This window comes from Solea senegalensis, linkage group LG9 (genome assembly GCF_019176455.1).
Source record: "Solea senegalensis isolate Sse05_10M linkage group LG9, IFAPA_SoseM_1, whole genome shotgun sequence".
NCBI classification, from domain to species: domain Eukaryota; kingdom Metazoa; phylum Chordata; class Actinopteri; order Pleuronectiformes; family Soleidae; genus Solea; species Solea senegalensis.
In genome coordinates, this window is record NC_058029.1 from 727,496 (window position 1) to 746,112 (window position 18,617).

General features: G+C 41.6%; 2 protein-coding genes and 1 long non-coding RNA gene across 3 annotated transcripts; 1 reads left to right on the forward strand and 2 right to left on the reverse strand.

Moving 5' to 3' along the window:
- Positions 1 to 1,429: 1,429 nt before the first annotated feature.
- LOC122775253 (gamma-aminobutyric acid type B receptor subunit 2-like) lies at positions 1,430 to 9,564 on the reverse strand. The gene is made up of 19 exons (XM_044035081.1): positions 8,715 to 9,564; positions 8,114 to 8,251; positions 7,654 to 7,824; positions 7,476 to 7,577; positions 6,510 to 6,575; positions 6,240 to 6,428; positions 5,901 to 6,167; positions 5,617 to 5,677; positions 5,433 to 5,513; positions 5,089 to 5,239; positions 4,870 to 5,002; positions 4,201 to 4,299; positions 4,017 to 4,130; positions 3,823 to 3,933; positions 3,524 to 3,751; positions 3,282 to 3,422; positions 2,870 to 2,936; positions 2,691 to 2,793; positions 1,430 to 1,681 (listed from the first exon to the last, which is right to left on the reverse strand). Exons 1-19 carry the CDS (start codon positions 8,973 to 8,975, stop codon positions 1,564 to 1,566), a joined length of 2,601 nt encoding a protein of 866 aa, XP_043891016.1. The 5' UTR covers positions 8,976 to 9,564; the 3' UTR covers positions 1,430 to 1,563.
- Positions 9,565 to 10,056: 492 nt separating this feature from the next.
- rpp25l (ribonuclease P/MRP 25 subunit-like) lies at positions 10,057 to 12,448 on the reverse strand. The gene is given in 3 exon segments (XM_044035082.1): positions 10,057 to 10,617; positions 10,620 to 11,213; positions 12,368 to 12,448. Coding segments are annotated over 2 exon segments (675 nt in total). The 5' UTR covers positions 12,368 to 12,448; the 3' UTR covers positions 10,057 to 10,536.
- Positions 12,449 to 12,692: 244 nt separating this feature from the next.
- Positions 12,693 to 18,615, forward strand: LOC122774638. The gene is made up of 3 exons (XR_006361016.1): positions 12,693 to 12,754; positions 14,437 to 14,553; positions 18,489 to 18,615. It is a non-coding gene; the product is annotated as an uncharacterized LOC122774638 (long non-coding RNA).
- The last annotated feature ends 2 nt before the right edge of the window (positions 18,616 to 18,617 follow it).

Genomic DNA, 18,617 nt, shown 5'->3' on the forward strand with positions numbered 1-18,617 from the left:
TTAAAGCTGAAAACAGATTCTGTCACGCAAAACTATCAGACGTGACTGAGGGAGCATGTGTGTGTGTATGCAGCAGTAGAGCAGGGGTGGGCAGAGACAAGAATGCCCGGGGTTGGTTTTGCAGTAGAATTCACTTGTGAAACTTTTGATTGGTGCTTCTCTGACACTTCTTTGTGTTTGCAGCTGTCTCACTTTGGTAGCTCAAAGTTGCTGTTGCCTCTGCTAAAAAAAATCCCTTCCTGTGTGAGCACAAGAATGTCACCGGGCGACACAAGATCTAAACACAGATCTCCTCTTTATTATTATTTTTATTACTATTATTATCATTATTATTATGATTTCAATTATTATTATGTCTTCAAGCATTAGTGTTGTGATCCCCCCCCCGTGTTCACTCTGCAGCAGGTCAAAGATCGTGTTTGTTGTTCGGACGGATTTCGTAACTATTTGAAAATCCACAGTTAGTTAATGTTTACAGATGTTTGTTGACGTCGCTGCTGTTTTCCTTTTCTTCACTGATGTGTTTTCACAGTGATGTGAACGTTTTTGTACGTTGATTGATTCTGACATTATTTTAGTTTTTTTAGATTTAATTTTTTCTCTCTTTGGTTTGCTCTTTGGTAACGTTAAATTATGGAACAGTCTAGCAGTAAAAACACAAGTCAGTTTAAAGGAATATAGAAAATACACATTTTAAATAAATATAAGGATGAAGAACAGTAGTGTTGCAACAATATTGTATAAAATGAGTGTAAATATGTAAATATTTGGTGATGGGATAAAGACTATACAATGAGTTGTGTGTAACTGGAACGTACAAGTTTATGTTATTTATTTATTTATTGTTATTTATTTATTTAGTTTATGTTAATACACATTTTAAATAAATATAAGGATGAAGAACAGTAGTGTTGCAACAATATTGTATAAAATGAGTGTAAATATGTAAATATTTGGTGATGGGATAAAGACTATACAATGAGTTGTGTGTAACTGGAACGTACAAGTTTATGTTATTTATATATGTATGTATATATATATGCACATACATGTATACAGTATATATATATATATACTGTAAATATGTATGTATATGTATACATCTGTGCAAAACTCGAAAAAAATTTTTTTTGTCTTTTATTATGAAACTGTGACAGAAAAACACGTCAAAAGATAAAAAAAAAAAGTTCAGTTTGTGTCTCCTGTTTTGTGTTGACTCTTGGTTTTATTTTGTAGTTCACTTCCTGTCTTTGTTTGTTCTTTTTTTCCCCACTCTTTCGATCGTTAGCTCCGCCCCCATGTCTCTCACCTGTGTTGGATTGCCTGCCTGTTCACCACATGTTTTCAGTATGTGGATCGTGGTCTCTGCCTCCTGTGAGTTCAGCTGTCGGGTAAGTTTTTCACAAAGATAAAATCACCACAACTTTCCTTTGGTTTGTGAGCCTCTAAATAACTGGATCGTACCATTATGTTCAGCTTTATTCATTTGGTTTCGTTCAATCCAGGACATTCATGTTAAAACACACACAAAGAATCAATAATCAATAATATCATGTGACTGGCTCAAAGGTAACGTGGCTCCAGGTCAGATAGACTGGAGCTGCTGGAGCTGACGCCGCCGATGACGGGCAGGTAGGAGCGATGGAGGATCGGCAGCTGCACGGAGAGACGCCGCTGCACGCTGAGAGGAAGCACACACAGACAGGAAGTTAAGAAAAAGAGACTGCGCTTATGAGGAGGATTTCTGCAGTTTTTAGGAGCTTCATTGCAGGACCAACACATCCTCTCTTAACTAATTAACTTAACTTAACTAATGACACTTTTCCACGATACAGTTTCAGCTCGGCTCGGCTCTACTCTCAAAGATGACTTGATTTTGTTCATAAACCAAAGCGATTCAGTTTGAATGATTTCTTTGTTACAGAATATATTCACATTTAAGAAGCTGCAAAATGACAGAAACTAGAAAATATTCACATTTAAGAAGCTGAAAATGACAGAAACTAGAAAATATTCACATTTAAGAAGCTGAAAAATGACAGAAACTAGAAAATATTCACATTTAAGAAGCTGAAAAACTAGAAAATATTCACATTTAAGAAGCTGAAAAATGACAGAAACTAGAAAATATTCACATTTAGCTTCAGAAACTAGAAAATATTAAGAAGCTGAAAAATGACAGAAACTAGAAAATATTCACATTTAAGAAGCTGAGAAATGACAGAAAATAGAAAATATTCACATTTAAGAAGCTGAAAAATGAAACTAGAAATATTCACATTTAGGAGAAAATATTCACATTTAAGAAGCTGAAAATGACAGAAAATAAAACATTCACATTTAAGAAGCTGAAAAATGACAGAAACTAGAAAAAATATTCACATTTAAGAAGCTGAAAATGACAGAAACTAGAAATATTCACATTTAAGAATGAAAAATGACAGAAAATAGAAAACATTCACATTTAAGAAGCTGAAAAATGACAGAAAATAGAAAACATTCACATTTAAGAAGCTGAAAAATGACAGAAAATAGAAAATATTCACATTTAAGAAGCTGAAAAATGACAGAAACTAGAAAACATTCACATTTAAGAAGCTGAAAAATGACAGAAACGTGTTACAAGAGAACGTAGCCTGTAGCGCGACAAAGAAAACAACGTTTTTTTTGTTGTTTGTTTGTGAACCCACTTTTCGGGAGAGTTGACGTCGTCTGAACTCGACCGTTTCCTCCGGGAGTTTCCATCGTCAGAGACTCGAGCTTCGTCGCTCCAGCTCACAGATCGGACCTCACCTGTCCTCAAACACAGACACTGGATTACGATGTTGTTGGATTACGATATTTTTTGCGTCTGTGACGTCGCTGTTACCGTTGTTTGTTCTCGCCTCGGTCGCCTCGCACAGTTGCGTCGTTACACTTTCTATTTCTACGTTGAGCTGCAAAGAAGCATAAAAGAACTTTCTCAGTACTTAGTTTAAAAGGCAGGGGGCGCTAAAAACACAATCTAGAATTAGAGAAATTAAATTTTGAAACCTAAGAAAATAAAAGCTAAAAAGGCAGGGGGCGCTATAGGGTTAGGGTTAGGGTTCTAACCCTGACCGTAGATGGAGCAAGCCGAAATGAAGTTGTATCGAATTTCACAAAACTTGGTGGGAACTTGTCACAGCCCAGGACGAACAAAAAAGTCCACTGGGACCATGACCTCATTTTGAATTTGGCGTCCATCTTGGTGATTTGCACGCTTCGTAAAATGAACACGTTTATCGTTTCTGTTTCCTCACCTGTGCGTTTCGACTCTTCAGCTGTTTGTTTAACCTGCTCGACTGTTTGTCGTCTTCCTCTGAGGCAGCTTCATCCTGCTGCTGTCCACCTCCACCACCATCATCATCATCACCGCCACGGTTCATCCACACGTTTAAAATCTACCAACACGTGACAGAAACGTGGCGTGAGACTCTTCACTCCACTGGTGGTTGAAATGTTAAGAGTTAAAAACTGATGTGGAAACAAAGAAGACTCTGACTGTCGGAGCAAACATGGAGGTCAGGATGAAGACGTTGCAGCTGAGGATGAGGCCGCTGCTCACACAGAACTGAAGAGGAGGATTGTGGGTCGTCAGCAGAGACGCCGTGGCCCCTGACGCGCTGAACGCCACCACAGCAAATACGCTTTGCGAGAGACGTCGGCCGGAGACGCCGGGACGGTTTGTCTCCACAGACCTGATGTTCCAGGCCAGAAAACATCCCAGACCCTGAAGACACAAACTTATTATTTACTGCTGTAGACCAGCGGGGGCTGCACACGTGCTACACCAGCACTGACCAGCAGGGGGCCTTTGTATCCGCACATGGCGGTGAGCCACAGCTCCATGTTTGTGCTGCTGCAGTGTTCAGAGAACGGCTGTGTGAGGACACCGGGGTCGGCAGAGTCGCTCTGAAACACAGAGAAAATTCTGAGAGAACAGCGCCCTCTTCCTGTTAGGTTTGGATTGCGAGAGATCATCCGACCCTATTTACATGTGAGCGATGCTGCAACTCCACCCGTCTGAGCGGGTCCAGGATCTGCCAGCAGGTCAAAACAAACACATCCAGCAGGAAAATCCAGAGCAGAACACGACAACTCTGCTGCTGCTGGAAACACAACAACAACAACAACGTCACATGACCTTCAACAGCAGTGTTGGTGTGTGTTGGGATCTACCTTCTGTTTGACTCTGTGGAGAAAGTAGAGCGTCCATGTTTTGGAGAGCAACACAGCAAAGACTACAGTGTGACCCACGGACAACATCCACAGACGAACCTGAGAGGACAGAGGTTACCGTGGAGACGGTTCAATGACTTCATCCTACACAAACTTTGGCCTCTGAACAAAGGTCTTACTTCATGAAATCTACGTCAATTTAAGTCTTCGATGTCTTCAAAACATGTTTGCTGGTGGAGACACAAGAGCTGCTGGTCTTCTGCTGCCTCGTGTGGTCACTTTGTGTCACAGAGGTCAATCCAGACTTCCATTTTCTAATACAGAATAGACAAAATAAGACATTTGAACTTAGTGATGGAGGCAGCAGAAAATGGAAGTCTGGATTGACCTCTGTGACACAAAGTGACCACATGAGGCAGCAGAAGATCAGCAGCTCTTGTGTCTCCGCCAGCAAAAATCACTGATTTTCTCTATGAGGTTTGGTGTGGGAGAGTGAGTGGTTTACAAACTTCAGTTTCCTGTTGGTAAAGTCTGTCTAACAGTGAGATAAAGATGTGAACATGTTTTGAAGATATTGTGTGTAGATAGTGACGTAGATTTCATGAAGTGAGACCTCCTGTTAATTTTGCTCAAACTCTGTTTTTGTAACATGACGTTAGTTGAACTGACGGAGCAGAGAAGTTCAAACGTCCACTCAGACACTGACACTCCGTCCAGACCAGAGAGCACGACTGAGGAGGAGGAGAGCAGGAGGCCCAGCAGGAGCAGCATGTCCTGGGTTCTGCTGCTGGACCTCAGCAGCCTGAGGGTGAGACAGATAGAGAAAGAGACATGTCATCAGTGAGAGTTCACACACACACACACACACACACACACAAAGACACTGACCAGAGTCTTCCACTGATGATGACGAAGCAGAGGATGAGCAGAGTGATGAAGACTGTCACAGCTGCAGCAGAGGACACGATGCAGTACAGCAGGACGGTCACATGGAGGCGCTGCAGACGTACCAGGGTGTGGTCTGTGGCTGGTGTCACACCTGCAGCACCACAGTGACATCATTCCTCCAGTTCACACTGACATAGAGGTCAAAGGTCATAGCTTAAAACTGAACACAATGAAAGTAAAATATGAACGAGCAGTTTATCACAGAGATTAGATTTCAAAATAAAAGTCATCAGACCTGTGATGGTTCCTTTTCAAAATAAAGGATTTCAGTTTTGATTCCTGACCTTTGAACTTGAGCAGGTGATCGTGCAGATGCAGCTGCTCTGTGACCGTGGAGAAGAGACCCACTAACACACCACTGCTGTCTGAGGACACACACACATGCATGCACGCACACACAGAGACACACTGTACTGTACATGTGATAAATCATGTGACATAGTCTATTTAAACGTCAGTAAAAATCACCTTGAAACTGAATCAGCTCAATGGTCGACATTCGCTTTCCGTTTCTAAACCAAACTTCTCCCTGAAAAACAAACGTGTGTACAAATATATACTATACATATAGATGTGGGTATGTGTATATATATACACATACATACATATGTATGTATATACATATATACATGTATGTATGTACATGTATACATACATATGTGTGTATATATATATATATACATACATATATGTATATATATATAGTATGTATGTATGTTTTCTTGTCGTGTTTCACTTGCGATCGTTCTCACTGTGACTCCATCAAATCTCGTCCTCTTGACAGCGTCCAGCAACATCCTCTGCTCCTCCTCCTCCTCTTCCTCCTCCTCCTTCTCGCCACTGACCGTCACGTTTCTCTGAATGCCGTACTTCTGACGCCGCTTCACCACCTCCATCACGTGAGCCAGAGCCGTGGCGGCCACCCACACGCTGTCGTAGGCGAATGCATGGAGGGGGCTGACCTCTGACCCCTCCTGAACCAGCTGTCCGAGGTAGGAGTCCAGGAAGTTCTGGGGTGTCTGCAGGTCAAAGGTCACTGTTAAAACACCAGCACTCACACACTGACTGGAGTGGTGGTCTGAGTGTCTGACCCGTCCTGAGACGCCCGGCGTGTTGGCGTTGGCGAGCGCTGTGATCTGCAGTCTGATGGATCCGTCTGCCGCCATCGCCAGACTGTTGAGCGCACACGCCGAGGCTCGCCACCCGAGCCTCCAGCCCGCCGTCCCGCTGTCGAAGACAATCCACTGGTACTGTGGTCCGAACAGGTTCAGCCTGTAAACCTGAGGGTGATGACATCATCAAACATGTGCTAATGTTTAAGGGAATGAATGAATGAATGAATGATGATGTGATGAACTTACGCAGCAGAAAAGCTCAGAAACTAAATCTTCCTCAACATGTGCGATGACGATGTGAACGTCATGATCCTGCGACACAAACGCTGTCATTTTAAAGGAATAGTTTGGTTGTTTTTTTTAAGTGTGGTTGTGTGGGTAATCAGCACTGACTGTGCTGTGAGCGCCCCCTTCTGTTATGATATTTTCAAGAACGTCTCACGTCTTTATCTCATTGTTAGACAAGAAACTGAGTAAGTTTGTAAACCACTCACTCTCCCACACCAAAGTCCATAGAAAAAATCAGTGATTTTAGCTCGCGGGGACACAGGAGCTGCTGGTCGTCTGCTGCCTCGTGTGGTCACTTTGTGTCACTGAGGTCAATCTGAACAAAGGTTTTCAAACACTGAATTCATCAAAATAAGACATTTAAACTTAATGATGGAGGAAGCAGTGGATCAACAACACCTGTGTGTGTAATGTTAAAATTACTGATTTTCTCTATGAGGTTTGGTGTGGGAGAGTGAGTGGTTTACAAACTTCATTTTCAGAGTCTTTTAAGTGGCTAAAATTTGTTTTTTCTTGTTTTCCCGATGGCAGCCTTGTTTTCACTGAGAATGATGCCGTGTTTTACTTACATTGGGAAAACATGTTCCCTGGGCCATGAATACCAGTTAATAACAGTAATCAGTAAGTCAATAAGTCATTTTGCGCACACAAAAAACGTAGTAACATACATTAAACATTACTATGTGTACGACTGATTTACTGTGAAACAAATACAGAACAAAAGTAGCAGTGTTAGTATGATGAACGTCATTGTAGAAACCCATATCAGGGTTGAGGAAGTCGCTCTGACTTCAACCACGTTCTTGTTGAGGGACCTGAACCCTAAACCCGGACATTCTGGGCTCAGGCTGATTCTTACATGACTATGAATTACTGCCTCATACAACCACACTTCACAAAAAGCCAAACTTTGCCTTTAAACACCTTCAGCCTCCGCAGACTGCTGCACACGTCGTTAGAAAGACTCTGTGTGGAAACAGCGTGGACGTCAGTCTTCAGCAGCTGTCGCAGCAGATCCGTCTTCATCTGCAGGGACAGAGACTTTCTTAAACACGTGAACACTGTGGAGTCAGAGGAAAGGTCAGGAGGTCACCGGCATCACCTGGGAGAGGCGGGGCGTCTCCTGTGTGACCAAGCCCACTCTTGCCCACTGGTAGCGCTGCAGCAGTTTGACCGCGGCCTGGTTCACGGCGCGATCCGACGGCATCAGGCTGAAGAGGTTCCTGTACCACTTCCTGTTAGCAAGACTGGGTGACGTGTCTGCGAAAGACACCTGTGACATCAGAGGACACGTGTGTTAACACAAGGTGATGGATCAGTGCGGACCTGGTCTTTGAATTTGGACTTTGTCTAGTGGTGTGTGCCTACATGGTAAATGGTCTCTGGTTGTGGACCTGGTCTTTGAATGCGTACATGGTCTCTGGTTGTGAACCTGGTCTTTGAATGTGTACATGGTCTCTGGTTGTAGACCTGGTCTTTGAATGGGTACCTGGTCTCTGGTTATGGGCCTGGTCTTTGAATGGTCTGGTCTGAGGATGTGAACCTGTGGACTAGATCAGTACCTGCACCAGGTTGAGAGCAGGCAGAGCGCGCGCGATGATCGTGGTCACAGATGGACACACCCCTCCAAACACCAGAAGGTACTTTGGCCCCTCCCACATGGTGTCAAACAGAGCTTTGAGTGATTTGGCAGGATCACACTGCAGAACAAGACGATAACAAGGCGACATAAGTCATAAACGCCCACCGTCTCCATGGTAACAGATCATACCAGGAATCTATCGTGGTATATGCGGCGTCTTTTGGGACAAAAGACTTTCCAAACATGATCAAGAACCTCTGAAGAGTGTGAGGAGTCTATCAGGAATTCTCTTGTGGATAATGAGGATGAAATCAGGAATATTGTGAATGCATTGGGAGCGTACCAAGGTCTCTCAGGACCCACATCAGGAGGGTATCAAACGTCTGTCAGTCTTTTGGGTAATCTACCGAGAGTCAATCAGGGATCTATCAACTGTCTAGCAGGAGTCTATTTGGGATCTATCAGGAGTCTATTTGGGATCTATCGGGAGTCTAGTGGAGATTATCCAGGAATCTTTCAGCCGTCTACCAGGAATCTATTGGGGTCCATCAGGAACCCCTGTCCTCAGGTCTGAGTCAAACCTGTGAGTCCACCAGGTGGAGCTGGATCTCGTAGTTTCCCAGTGGTGCTGGTTGTTTCTTCAGGTCCTGCAGAGCCAGTCTGATGGCTGAAACTACACCGGCCGTCAGGTTCTGGCTCCCTGACCCAGAGTCCACCGGCATCATCCACAGTACCGGCAGAGGGTGTCGTACCTGAGCCTGGAGTGGGTCGACCGCCAGCCCGTGGGCCAGCACCAGGACCAGGACCAGCAGCAGCAGGAGGAGGAGGAGGCGTCCACACATCTCCACTCTCTGCTGTGAGTCGAGTGCTCGGCTCTGATCCTCTTCCTCCTCCTGCTGCTGCAGAGAAAATCTAATCCTCTTGTCCTGTAAGACGCTGAAAGTTCAACTGAGGAGATAAAAGGATCAACGTCAACACAACATGTCACCACCACAACAATCCTGAAGACCTGAAAACACACACACAGGTGCTGACTTCACCTCTGATTTCTGCTGCAGCGTCGAGCTAAACTACAGTATGAAGATCTACACCTTTGAGCAGAGGATCCAGCTTTTGTTGGGTTTACGATTAAATACGGTTCGTAATTTGATGATTAAAGTTCAGACATTTACTTTTAAACTCTTTATTCGCTCAGGGATCTTTACTTATTTGTTTGGTTAAACAGATGAATATAAAAGTATAAAAGTATTTTATTGAAGCTACAAAGCTATATTAAATTAACAGACACTGAAACAGCATCGATGCTAACATCACAACAAACTGTGATACATACTGTAGTTGGTAAGGTTTCCTCAATTTGACTACATTTAATGACTGGTTTAATGACTCCAAATGACAAAATAAGTGGTATAAGTTTATTTAAATCAATTTCACCCACATTTGCAAACTAAAAAGACATAAAAAAAAACACCATAATTTAAATTAAAAATAAATGTTGAATAAAACTTTTTCAGCTTTTCAAATTTATTCACTTTTAGTCAATAGATCAAAATCAACAAGTAACAATTCTTTTCATAATCCAGTACTTATTTGGTCCAAAAAATGTCGATCAGTGGAAATGATGACGCTTCTCAAATGTCTTGTTTTTGTCCACAGACACAAAATGATTCAGATTTAATGATTTCTTTGTTTTAAGGAGCAAAGAAACCAGAAAATATTCACATTTAAGACGCTGAAAAATCACAGAAACTGGTTTTAATTATTAAAAAACACTCAATCTATTATAGAAATTGTGTAGTAATTCTTGTAGCTCTGGTGTTGTCAGTTGAAAAGCAATTAAAAAGAACATTTCCAGGTTTCATTGCTCCATAAAACAAATTGAATCATTTTGTGTTGGTGAACAAAAACAAGACATTTGAGAAACATCATCATTAGTTTGTGCAAACATTTTATGGACCAAACTAATCACTTCATAAAGAAAATAATCAACAGATGAATCCATTATGAACAAAATCGTTAGTTGCAGATCTGGATTGACCGCAGTGATACAAACTTACCACATAACGTGGTGGTTTATCAACTGCATGAGAAGGCAGTTCAATGTTCAGTTGAACAGCCAAACTCACTCAAACTGAATCTTTTTGGTTTGTGGACCAAACGAGTTCCCGACTAATTCAGACACCATCAGAAATATGAACTCCTTTAATGTAAGGATGACCATTAAAAATATTGATGTATGCATTGCATTTTAACTGATATATATAAAAATGAATGAATAAATCGCAGCCTTTGTGCGATTTATAACTGCTTTGGATTTACAAAACAATGAATTGTTCAACCATAATAATAATATCAATAAACTAACTTCTTCATGCTCACAGTTTATAAAGAATCGGAATTAGCTCATTTGTCTCTGCTCCGGCTTCCCTGACGCCCAGGGCCTTTTCCTCTCTCTCTCCCTCTCCCTCTCCCTCTCCCTCCTCTCCTCCTCCTCCTCCTCCTCCTCCTCTCTTCCTCCGGTGTCCTGTGACGCCTCCACTCTCCTCTCTGCTGGACGACTGAGCCCACAGGGCGTCGTATCGACCCGGCGCCTGGTACCCGGGTTCTCTGGCGTCAAGTGGCTCGACAGAGAGGAGGATCCAGATGGCGGGCAGCTTCCTGTTGACGGTGAGGCCGTCGAGGCCGGCGTCGGGCTCCAGCGGCTCCCATTCCTCCACCACAGAGCTGTGCAGCAGCCTGGTGAGCTGGTGCAGCCCCTTAACACGCCGCTTCACGATCTCAGCACAGGTGATGGCCTTGGAGACGCCTTTACCGCTGGCGGTGAAGATGACCTGTTTGCAGAGTGGGTGGCTCGCGGGTTCTTGTTGTCTCGCCACAGCCACGCCCCCCTCCTTGGGCGCAGGTTGTCCCGTCTCTTCGGCTGCTGGAGGTTTGGCCTCCATGCGGCTCAGGGCGAAGCGCAGCAGGTTGCGGATCTTGCTGCCGTCCTTGACGCGGATCTCCGGCGTGTCCGGGGCGAGGTCAGGGAACGGACAGACAGATGGCTGCTCCACCGTTCGCGCTTTGGTGTAGTTTTCCATCTACAGACAACAGCATGTACACATCACAGTTAGTTCTGATGAGATTTTAAAAAATCAACACAGATGTTTCTGAGATTAATACTAATTGACCACAGTTTCATATCAGGGACATAATCTTCATCTTCATAATATAAAACACCCCTGACTGTGCCAATAACCAGATTGAGTTGAAACATGGAGGAGACAAGGCACACTTACTCTCAATAAACCATGAAGAAAAAACTAATTTCAGCCCCATAACAAAAGGCTCACCTTATAAAACCTATGCCTGCTTATCTTAAGAATACTTTCACGTCTTTATCTCACTGTTAGACCGACTTTTCTGGACTTTGGTGCAGAAAGCAGGAACAAGGTCGAGTTTCAAAAATGTCTTCAAAGTCATGTTGCTGTTTGATTAGCAGTGTCTGATTCGGGTCCAGATCTGGTGCTGAACTGGGTCAGTGGTTTAGAAGCAGAGGCAGAACCAGGAGAACACATTCCTGACCTACATCCTTTTGCATAGTGACATTATAGATGATAATAATATGATGATATTAGATCAGCACTTACCTGCACACTAAACCACAAGCAATGACTGCAACTGTAGCAAAGTAGTTAAAGCCGAATTACCACGTATGCTTTAAGGAGAATAGTAGTCATTTTAAAACATCTACAGAGAACTCTTGGGCTTTAACCTTGTTTAGATACACGATACTGTCATTTTTGTTTTCCTTAATGAACAGCATCCCCTGCCCTTAACCCCCAAAACAATGATGTGTGGTGGAGTGGATGCATGCCGAATTCGATAAGGCATCGGACTGATTCATAAAGATGTACTACAATGTCTTGACACGACTGCAATTTTACACGAGACAAGGAAAATGTTACATTTTCTACGTTTTTCAACGGGTTTTGGTTCATGTCCGTTATGTGGCGGTTTTCTGGCTCTACACACTTTATTCCGACACGACAGCAACGCTGAACGAACGTCACTGATCTACTTTAGATGCGACTTTTTTATTAAAGACACGAATCCACACCGAATTTCATTTATAGCTGTGAGCAAGTGTGACTATGCTACGGAATCACCGCGTAGTTCATGTTTACGGAAACCCCCACTATGACGTCACAGAATATCATCAACATTTTAAAATTTAAAGGTCATATAATCTTACCAGAATGTTTGATTTCTGCTACTTAACACTCCACATGTTTACCTTATCTGCCGCACTTTACGTTACCGTACGTCGGCGACGACTGTCGTAAAGTGACGCGCCTTTCTGTAGTTCCTGAAGAGCGCGTGAAACGGGAATAGAATCCGCAGAGAGTTCCTGTTTTCGGTTTATTTAACGTTTATTTGACTGTTCGGGAAGTCAAAGTTACATATTTCGGTGGTTTGAAGTGTTTTAAACACGTGTTTATTAGCGAGTGTTTCCCTCCACCAGCAACAGGGGGCAGCAGTGAAGCCTCTCTCAGAGAAAATGGCGGTGAAGAAGAAAAAGACGTTCGGCTTGGAAAGTTTTAAATTGAAGTTGGACACGCAAGCTAACACTCAAACTTAGGTAAGACAAACTGTGTTTTCACACGACTTGTATGTATTTGTTTTGTCAAGAAAATACAAAAAGAAAACTTATAAGATTATACTTAATACTTTTGGTCTAAAAAAAAGTCCAAAACAGAACCGCTCAACTAAATTAAATCACCTGTAACTGCTGTCAACAACATGGCCGCCACTTAAGTCCATCCTAAGTACTAATTTTTAAATGATCAGAATCAGTTCATTTGATCATCTTAAAAATAAAACGAATAAACAACATGTCTGATGGGACAGTTAAGCAGTTAATCAATTATTAATCAACTAGTTTTCTACTTTTTTCAGTGTTTTAACTGAAATCTGTCAAACTGATTAGTTTTTGGTTCGTTTTAACAAAACAAGACATTTGAGAACAAAGCCATGTGAAAACACTAATTTTCCCTCCACATTTTACGGACCAAACGATTATGGGATTGACACTTGGGTTAGGGTTGGGAAAGGCTAACCAGAAAGGAGGGATATTTGATTAACATTCAGGAAATAGAATGTGAAAAAAAATGGTAAAAAATAATTACATCTGCTGAAAACGTAACTCAATGGGAAGCAGTTGGAATTAGAGGAACCTACAATTAAAATTCAGAGCAAAAGACACATTTTCAATTAACTAAAGACATTTAGGGCTGCTGCAATTCACAAATATTTTGTAATCTGGCAATTGGCAGCCCACTGCTCCTAATTCTAGGATGGGTCAAATGCAGAGGAATACTTTCCCTAAGGGGATTAATAAAATAGAATTCTTCTTAATTCTTATTAAATGTCTTATTTTGTCCACAAATGATGATTATTATTTATATATGGAGCAAAGAAACCAGTAAATATTCACATTTCAAAGGCTGAAAACTTGCTTAAATCATTAAAGAAAGCACTACAAAAATGTAGTAACCGATTAAAAATTGATCAGTCTATGGGTGTTTAAGTCTACCGTATTTAAAGAATAAGTTCTTTGCCTTATTTTGACAGAAGAAACCTCTGTAAACATTTGAACGTCCATCCTAAATTAACAGCCCCTTAAACTTATAAATTGAAGCTGAAATTGTGTCATTTGTTTAATAAAACAGATTTTCAGAGATGGCAAATGTATTTTTGTTTATCCTTTACATGTTATATCCATTAATGTTTATGTTAGATTAAGCTGATCAGAGGAGCGTTATACCCAGTACAGAGTTAAAATGACATGGAAAGGCAGAAGCAGCAGTTCTCTCCTTCTGCTGCAAGGTGGCGACACCGTACCTGAGGAGAAGTGTTGTGAGTGCAGATCTTACTTTATTTTAAGGCTGCAACTAACTATAGTTCTCAATTAATTTGGTCTTTAAATGTCAGAAAATGGTGAAAAGTGTTTCAACATGTGTTTGTCAAACCTGTAAATAATGATGTTCTCAAATGTCTTGTTTTTGTCCACAAACCAAAATTATTAAAGTTTAATTAGTTCTTAGTTATATGGAGCAAAGGAACCAGAAAATATTCACATTGTTGTTGCTTAATAATCGATGGAGTAATCGTTGCAGTCCATTTATATTTAGGCTACTGTTACCTTACTGTTTAAAGACTTTCCATCAAGTACAAATTTAATTTACTGTTGATATCAAGCTCTAAAAAACAACATTGGTCGACTTATACAAAGAATCATGTGTGAATCTGTGTCGTGCACAGGCTGGAAAAACTACTGGAGACTCAGACATGTCACATGACCTGCAGCACCAGACTGTGGCCACTAGGTGGACACGACCCCACTTTCTCTGTCATCGATTGTGTGGCGTCAGGACGAAGGTACGTTGTTTTCATGAGTCTTTGTGCTACACTTTTTCTATTGCACAGTCATGGCATGGCTGGACTCGATTTCCTTTTCCTTTAGTGATAGATAGAGTCATTAGAGTCAGTGAATTAAAAAGATTGGTTGACAGAATGGTTCAGTCCTTCAGTCACTCAACTGAATACCAGCGAACGTGGTGACGATGGCCGGCTTTCTACAGTGCTGTCTCTAAATCCACCAGACTCCCCTGTTCAATATTGATATTTTATACATTTGCTTTGTTAAATGTTGGAGATGAACACATGTTTTCAGGATTTTTAAGTCTTTTTAACTTTGATCTACAGTTGGACATTGTTGCTTTGACTCATGACTCTTCAGTGACGACACTCTCTGACCAATCAGTGACCATCACTGTAGACGTCATGCATGTATCGTCTCAGCTGAACATTGTCATAGCAGGAACTAAATGGGAGTCAGAGCTCGAAGTGTATAATGGAAACAAGCCAAAAGATGGCGCTCCTCTTTAAACACACTGATAGTCTGGGTTCCAGAATCCTCTGAAAGAGTCCATGTATGATTGAGACCAGATGATGGTGCCAGCTCAGCTTCGACACTGGCAGGCAAAATGCATTTTTATGATTCCACAGCAGAGATGCTGCTAAGACTAACAGCTTCCGCAGAGGTCAGAGGTCACCTGGCTGCCTGTTTATTCCAGTGTGATAAAGAATTCTCCCAGTTTGAGCTGAAACCGATCACCAAACTCAAGTTTAAAGCTGCAGAGACAAACTGTGGTTTCAGTTTAAATGCCCCCCTGGTGGAGCAGGCTCCTCCCTAAATGTATGGGGAGAAGCCAGGACTTCACTTTTAATGCTTTAATCCAGTGTTGTTTTCGTCAACAATGAGGATAATGAAATTATTTCATTGACACCCCTTTTTTTCATGATGATTACGAGATGGTGACTAGATGAACGTGGATCTTTGATGACAAAAACCTGACGAGACGTGTGTGAGTTTTCGTTGACTAGAAGAAAATGGCCGTAAATGTTAGTGTGTGGTTTGTCAGACGTTTCTGCTTATTGTGCGTTAATCTGTCAATTAGAACCTAAAAATTCCTTGGTCCGTGTTTCAAGACGGGTCAGGTGGGTTGCAACATCACCACCGACTCCTCGCTCCCCGCCCTGGTGACACAACGCGGTTGTGGCGCACTGAGGACAGTCCGCTCCGGGGACAGAGGGACCCTGTCCCATGGGTCCACCGACAACCCCCAGTGAGGCGGGCAGCCCGGAGGGCGGGAGAAGCCACAGCGAGTGCATATGTGCGTGGCCCTGGGAAGCGGCGCACCGTGGAAGAAATTTACTTTTCACACTCTTGTTTGATGAAGTCCACATCAATTCATGAAAAAAATCTTTGAAAAGTTGAAATATGGAGATTAAAGGTTTCTGCCCAACAACAATCTCCAATATTTACTGACCTAAATGAATTTGTTAAAAGACTGTACTTCTTTTTTTTTTGTTTTTGTTTTTTAACTAAAACTGAAAAACTGTGATGAGAAGCAGACGATGGAGCCGACAGCTGTTGTAGGGTATGATCCACTTATGATGTTAAACCTCTGAGTGTGTCCTGCTGCATATACTGTACACACACACACACACACACACACACACAGCTGTTGGCTCTGGGCCTCTGGGCGTTCAGGGAGAACCTGGCGTTCACTGTAAATGTTCTCTGACTGAGTCTGAGGTGACTGTGAGTCCTGATATGATGTCGCTGTTAGTACTGATGTCTTTATTACCAGATCAAGACTCTCACAAGCTTCACTCCCTACATGTTGACTTTTAGAGCTGAGGCTCAGTCAGGACCAGCTGGGAGATGTCCAATGTCCATAAAGTGTTCACACAGAAGAGTCTGTGTTCTCTTAAGTGTCCCTTAGGGGGCGACTTCAATGGTTTTGTGGCAGCGAGTCATGACGTCACAAGAATGTGAACTTGGGTCTGAACTGATTTTACTAGTTTGTACCGGAAACCATGAACATGTACATGCACATGTGCGACGACTTCCTGACACAACGATTGGCGTTCGAGGATTTTAAGTAAAATGTTATTCTACATTCTCATATTGCTTGGCAATAAATATCCAATTTCAAATCTAAATCTAAATCTATAAAGCAGTTTAAAAACAACTACAGCTGGAACAAAGTATAGACAATAAAATAAAAGAATAAAATACTGTACAGAATATTAAAAAGGTATACACACATGTATAAAAACACCACAAATAAACAAGTCGTACAATAAAAACGGGACAGTGAAGGGGCGTGTCTAACGAACGAATGAATGAAATAAATATAGCTGACAGCCGTCTATGATTTTACACCTGGAAAGGATCTTTGATCTCAAATGTCTTTCAGTTTTAATGATTTCTTTGTTTTAAGAAACCAGAAAATATTCACATTTAATAAAACTGAAAAGTCAGAAACTTGGTTTAATTCCTTTTAAAAAACAATTAATAGTTAATCAAGCATTGCATGATATCCTATCATGATAAAGTATCTGTGATGACCTTTCACCTTTATTTATATATGTATTGTACATATTGATTTATTTTTTGATTTTAATTATTTTTGTTTTAAAGCAGAATTAGACCACATGTATAGTCAGTCAGTATTTTGATTTGTAATTATGTAATAGCACAGTTGATTATATTTTATTTCGCACACACACACAGTAACACATGTTCACATTGTTCCCTCTCCTGTGGCCAAATTACAGAACAATACAGTACATTCACATCTACAGAAATCAATCACATGATCTTTCCTCCTCCAGATACCCGGCCAAAACAAAACAAATATATAGACCACACACACACACACACACACACGCACACGCACACGCACACACACAGTCGGTTTCCATGACTTCAGAGGACATTACTTTGACTTACATTCACTTCCTGGAGACTTATTTTAACCCTAACCATAACGACTGCTGGTCTAACCCTGATCCTAACCCTAACATCATCCTAACCATACAACATGTTTTCACCATAAAATTTAAGAATTTGTTATGGGGGAGTTGATTTTTGTCCCCCATACAGAAGACAAGTGTCCATAATGTGACCGTTTAAACAGATTTAGGTTCCAACAACATGAACACACGCAGACAGGTTTGTGCAGCTAGTCTTCTCAGGACTTACGTTTACATTTAAACAGACAAAACATAGCCTTATCACTCACCTCAACCATAACCACAATTCAAATATTAGTCCTAAACTTCCTGCCTCATCGAGACCAAGTTATGGTCTCCATGAGGACAACTGGTCCTGACAAGGTCAGTGTTTATGACAGAAAAGAGGTAACAAATGTGAGCACACACACACAGCTCAAACTTCTGCTTTACCTTCTCTAGAGGCAGTTTAAACAGGATCATACAAAACTCCCCAGATTTAATAGAATTTCACAGTGATTACAACATGAGTGATGAACACGTCACAAATATGGTTATCTTTTAATCAGAGTTATTTAAGATCTGAACACTCTGAGAGCAACTACTCAATGAGTAATCGATCGGTAAATGAATTGGCAGCTATTAAATGTGCTTAAATGTGAATATTGTCTGGTTTACTTTGCTCCATATGACAAAGAAATCATTAAAACTCAATCATTTTTGGTTTGTGGACAAAAACAAGACATCGAAAACAAAACAAGGCATCAAAGAAGAAACAGGACGCGAGCACGAAAGCCAGGGGCCGAAACGGTATGGAATTAGAATTGTGTCAATATTTTCAAAATTTTATTGTTTGAAAGTACATTTGTTCTTTACGCTGTGGTCTTTTTTTGTGGCTACTGAGTTTTGGAGCGACAGCTCAATGGACCAGAAGTTGACACAAATATTCACAAATTTGTGTGACTGATGAAACAGAATTTCTCAGTCCTCTGCTGTCTCTGATTCAGATCCTGCCTGGTGGACGGCTGGTGGGTTGTTATCTTGGGGGTGTTTCCTGCTGCAACAAGTCCTGCACCTCCCTACATGTGCTCTGTGTGTGCAGAGACTTTGGACACTCAGCAGCAGCAGCAGCAGCA

What these genes read in the sequence shown, in the direction of transcription:
- LOC122775253 (XM_044035081.1), bottom strand. Translation starts at nt 8,975, where the DNA reads ATGTGTGGACGCCTCCTCCTCCTCCTGCTGCTGCTGGTCCTGGTCCTG. An exon ending in AGTTGCAGCATCGCTCACAT is followed by an intron (nt 3,934 to 4,016) that starts GTAAATAGGGTC and finishes TCTGTGTTTCAG; the next exon opens with AGCGACTCTGCCGACCCCGG. An exon ending in TGAAGAGTCGAAACGCACAG is followed by an intron (nt 2,937 to 3,281) that starts GTGAGGAAACAG and finishes GCTTCTTTGCAG; the next exon opens with CTCAACGTAGAAATAGAAAG.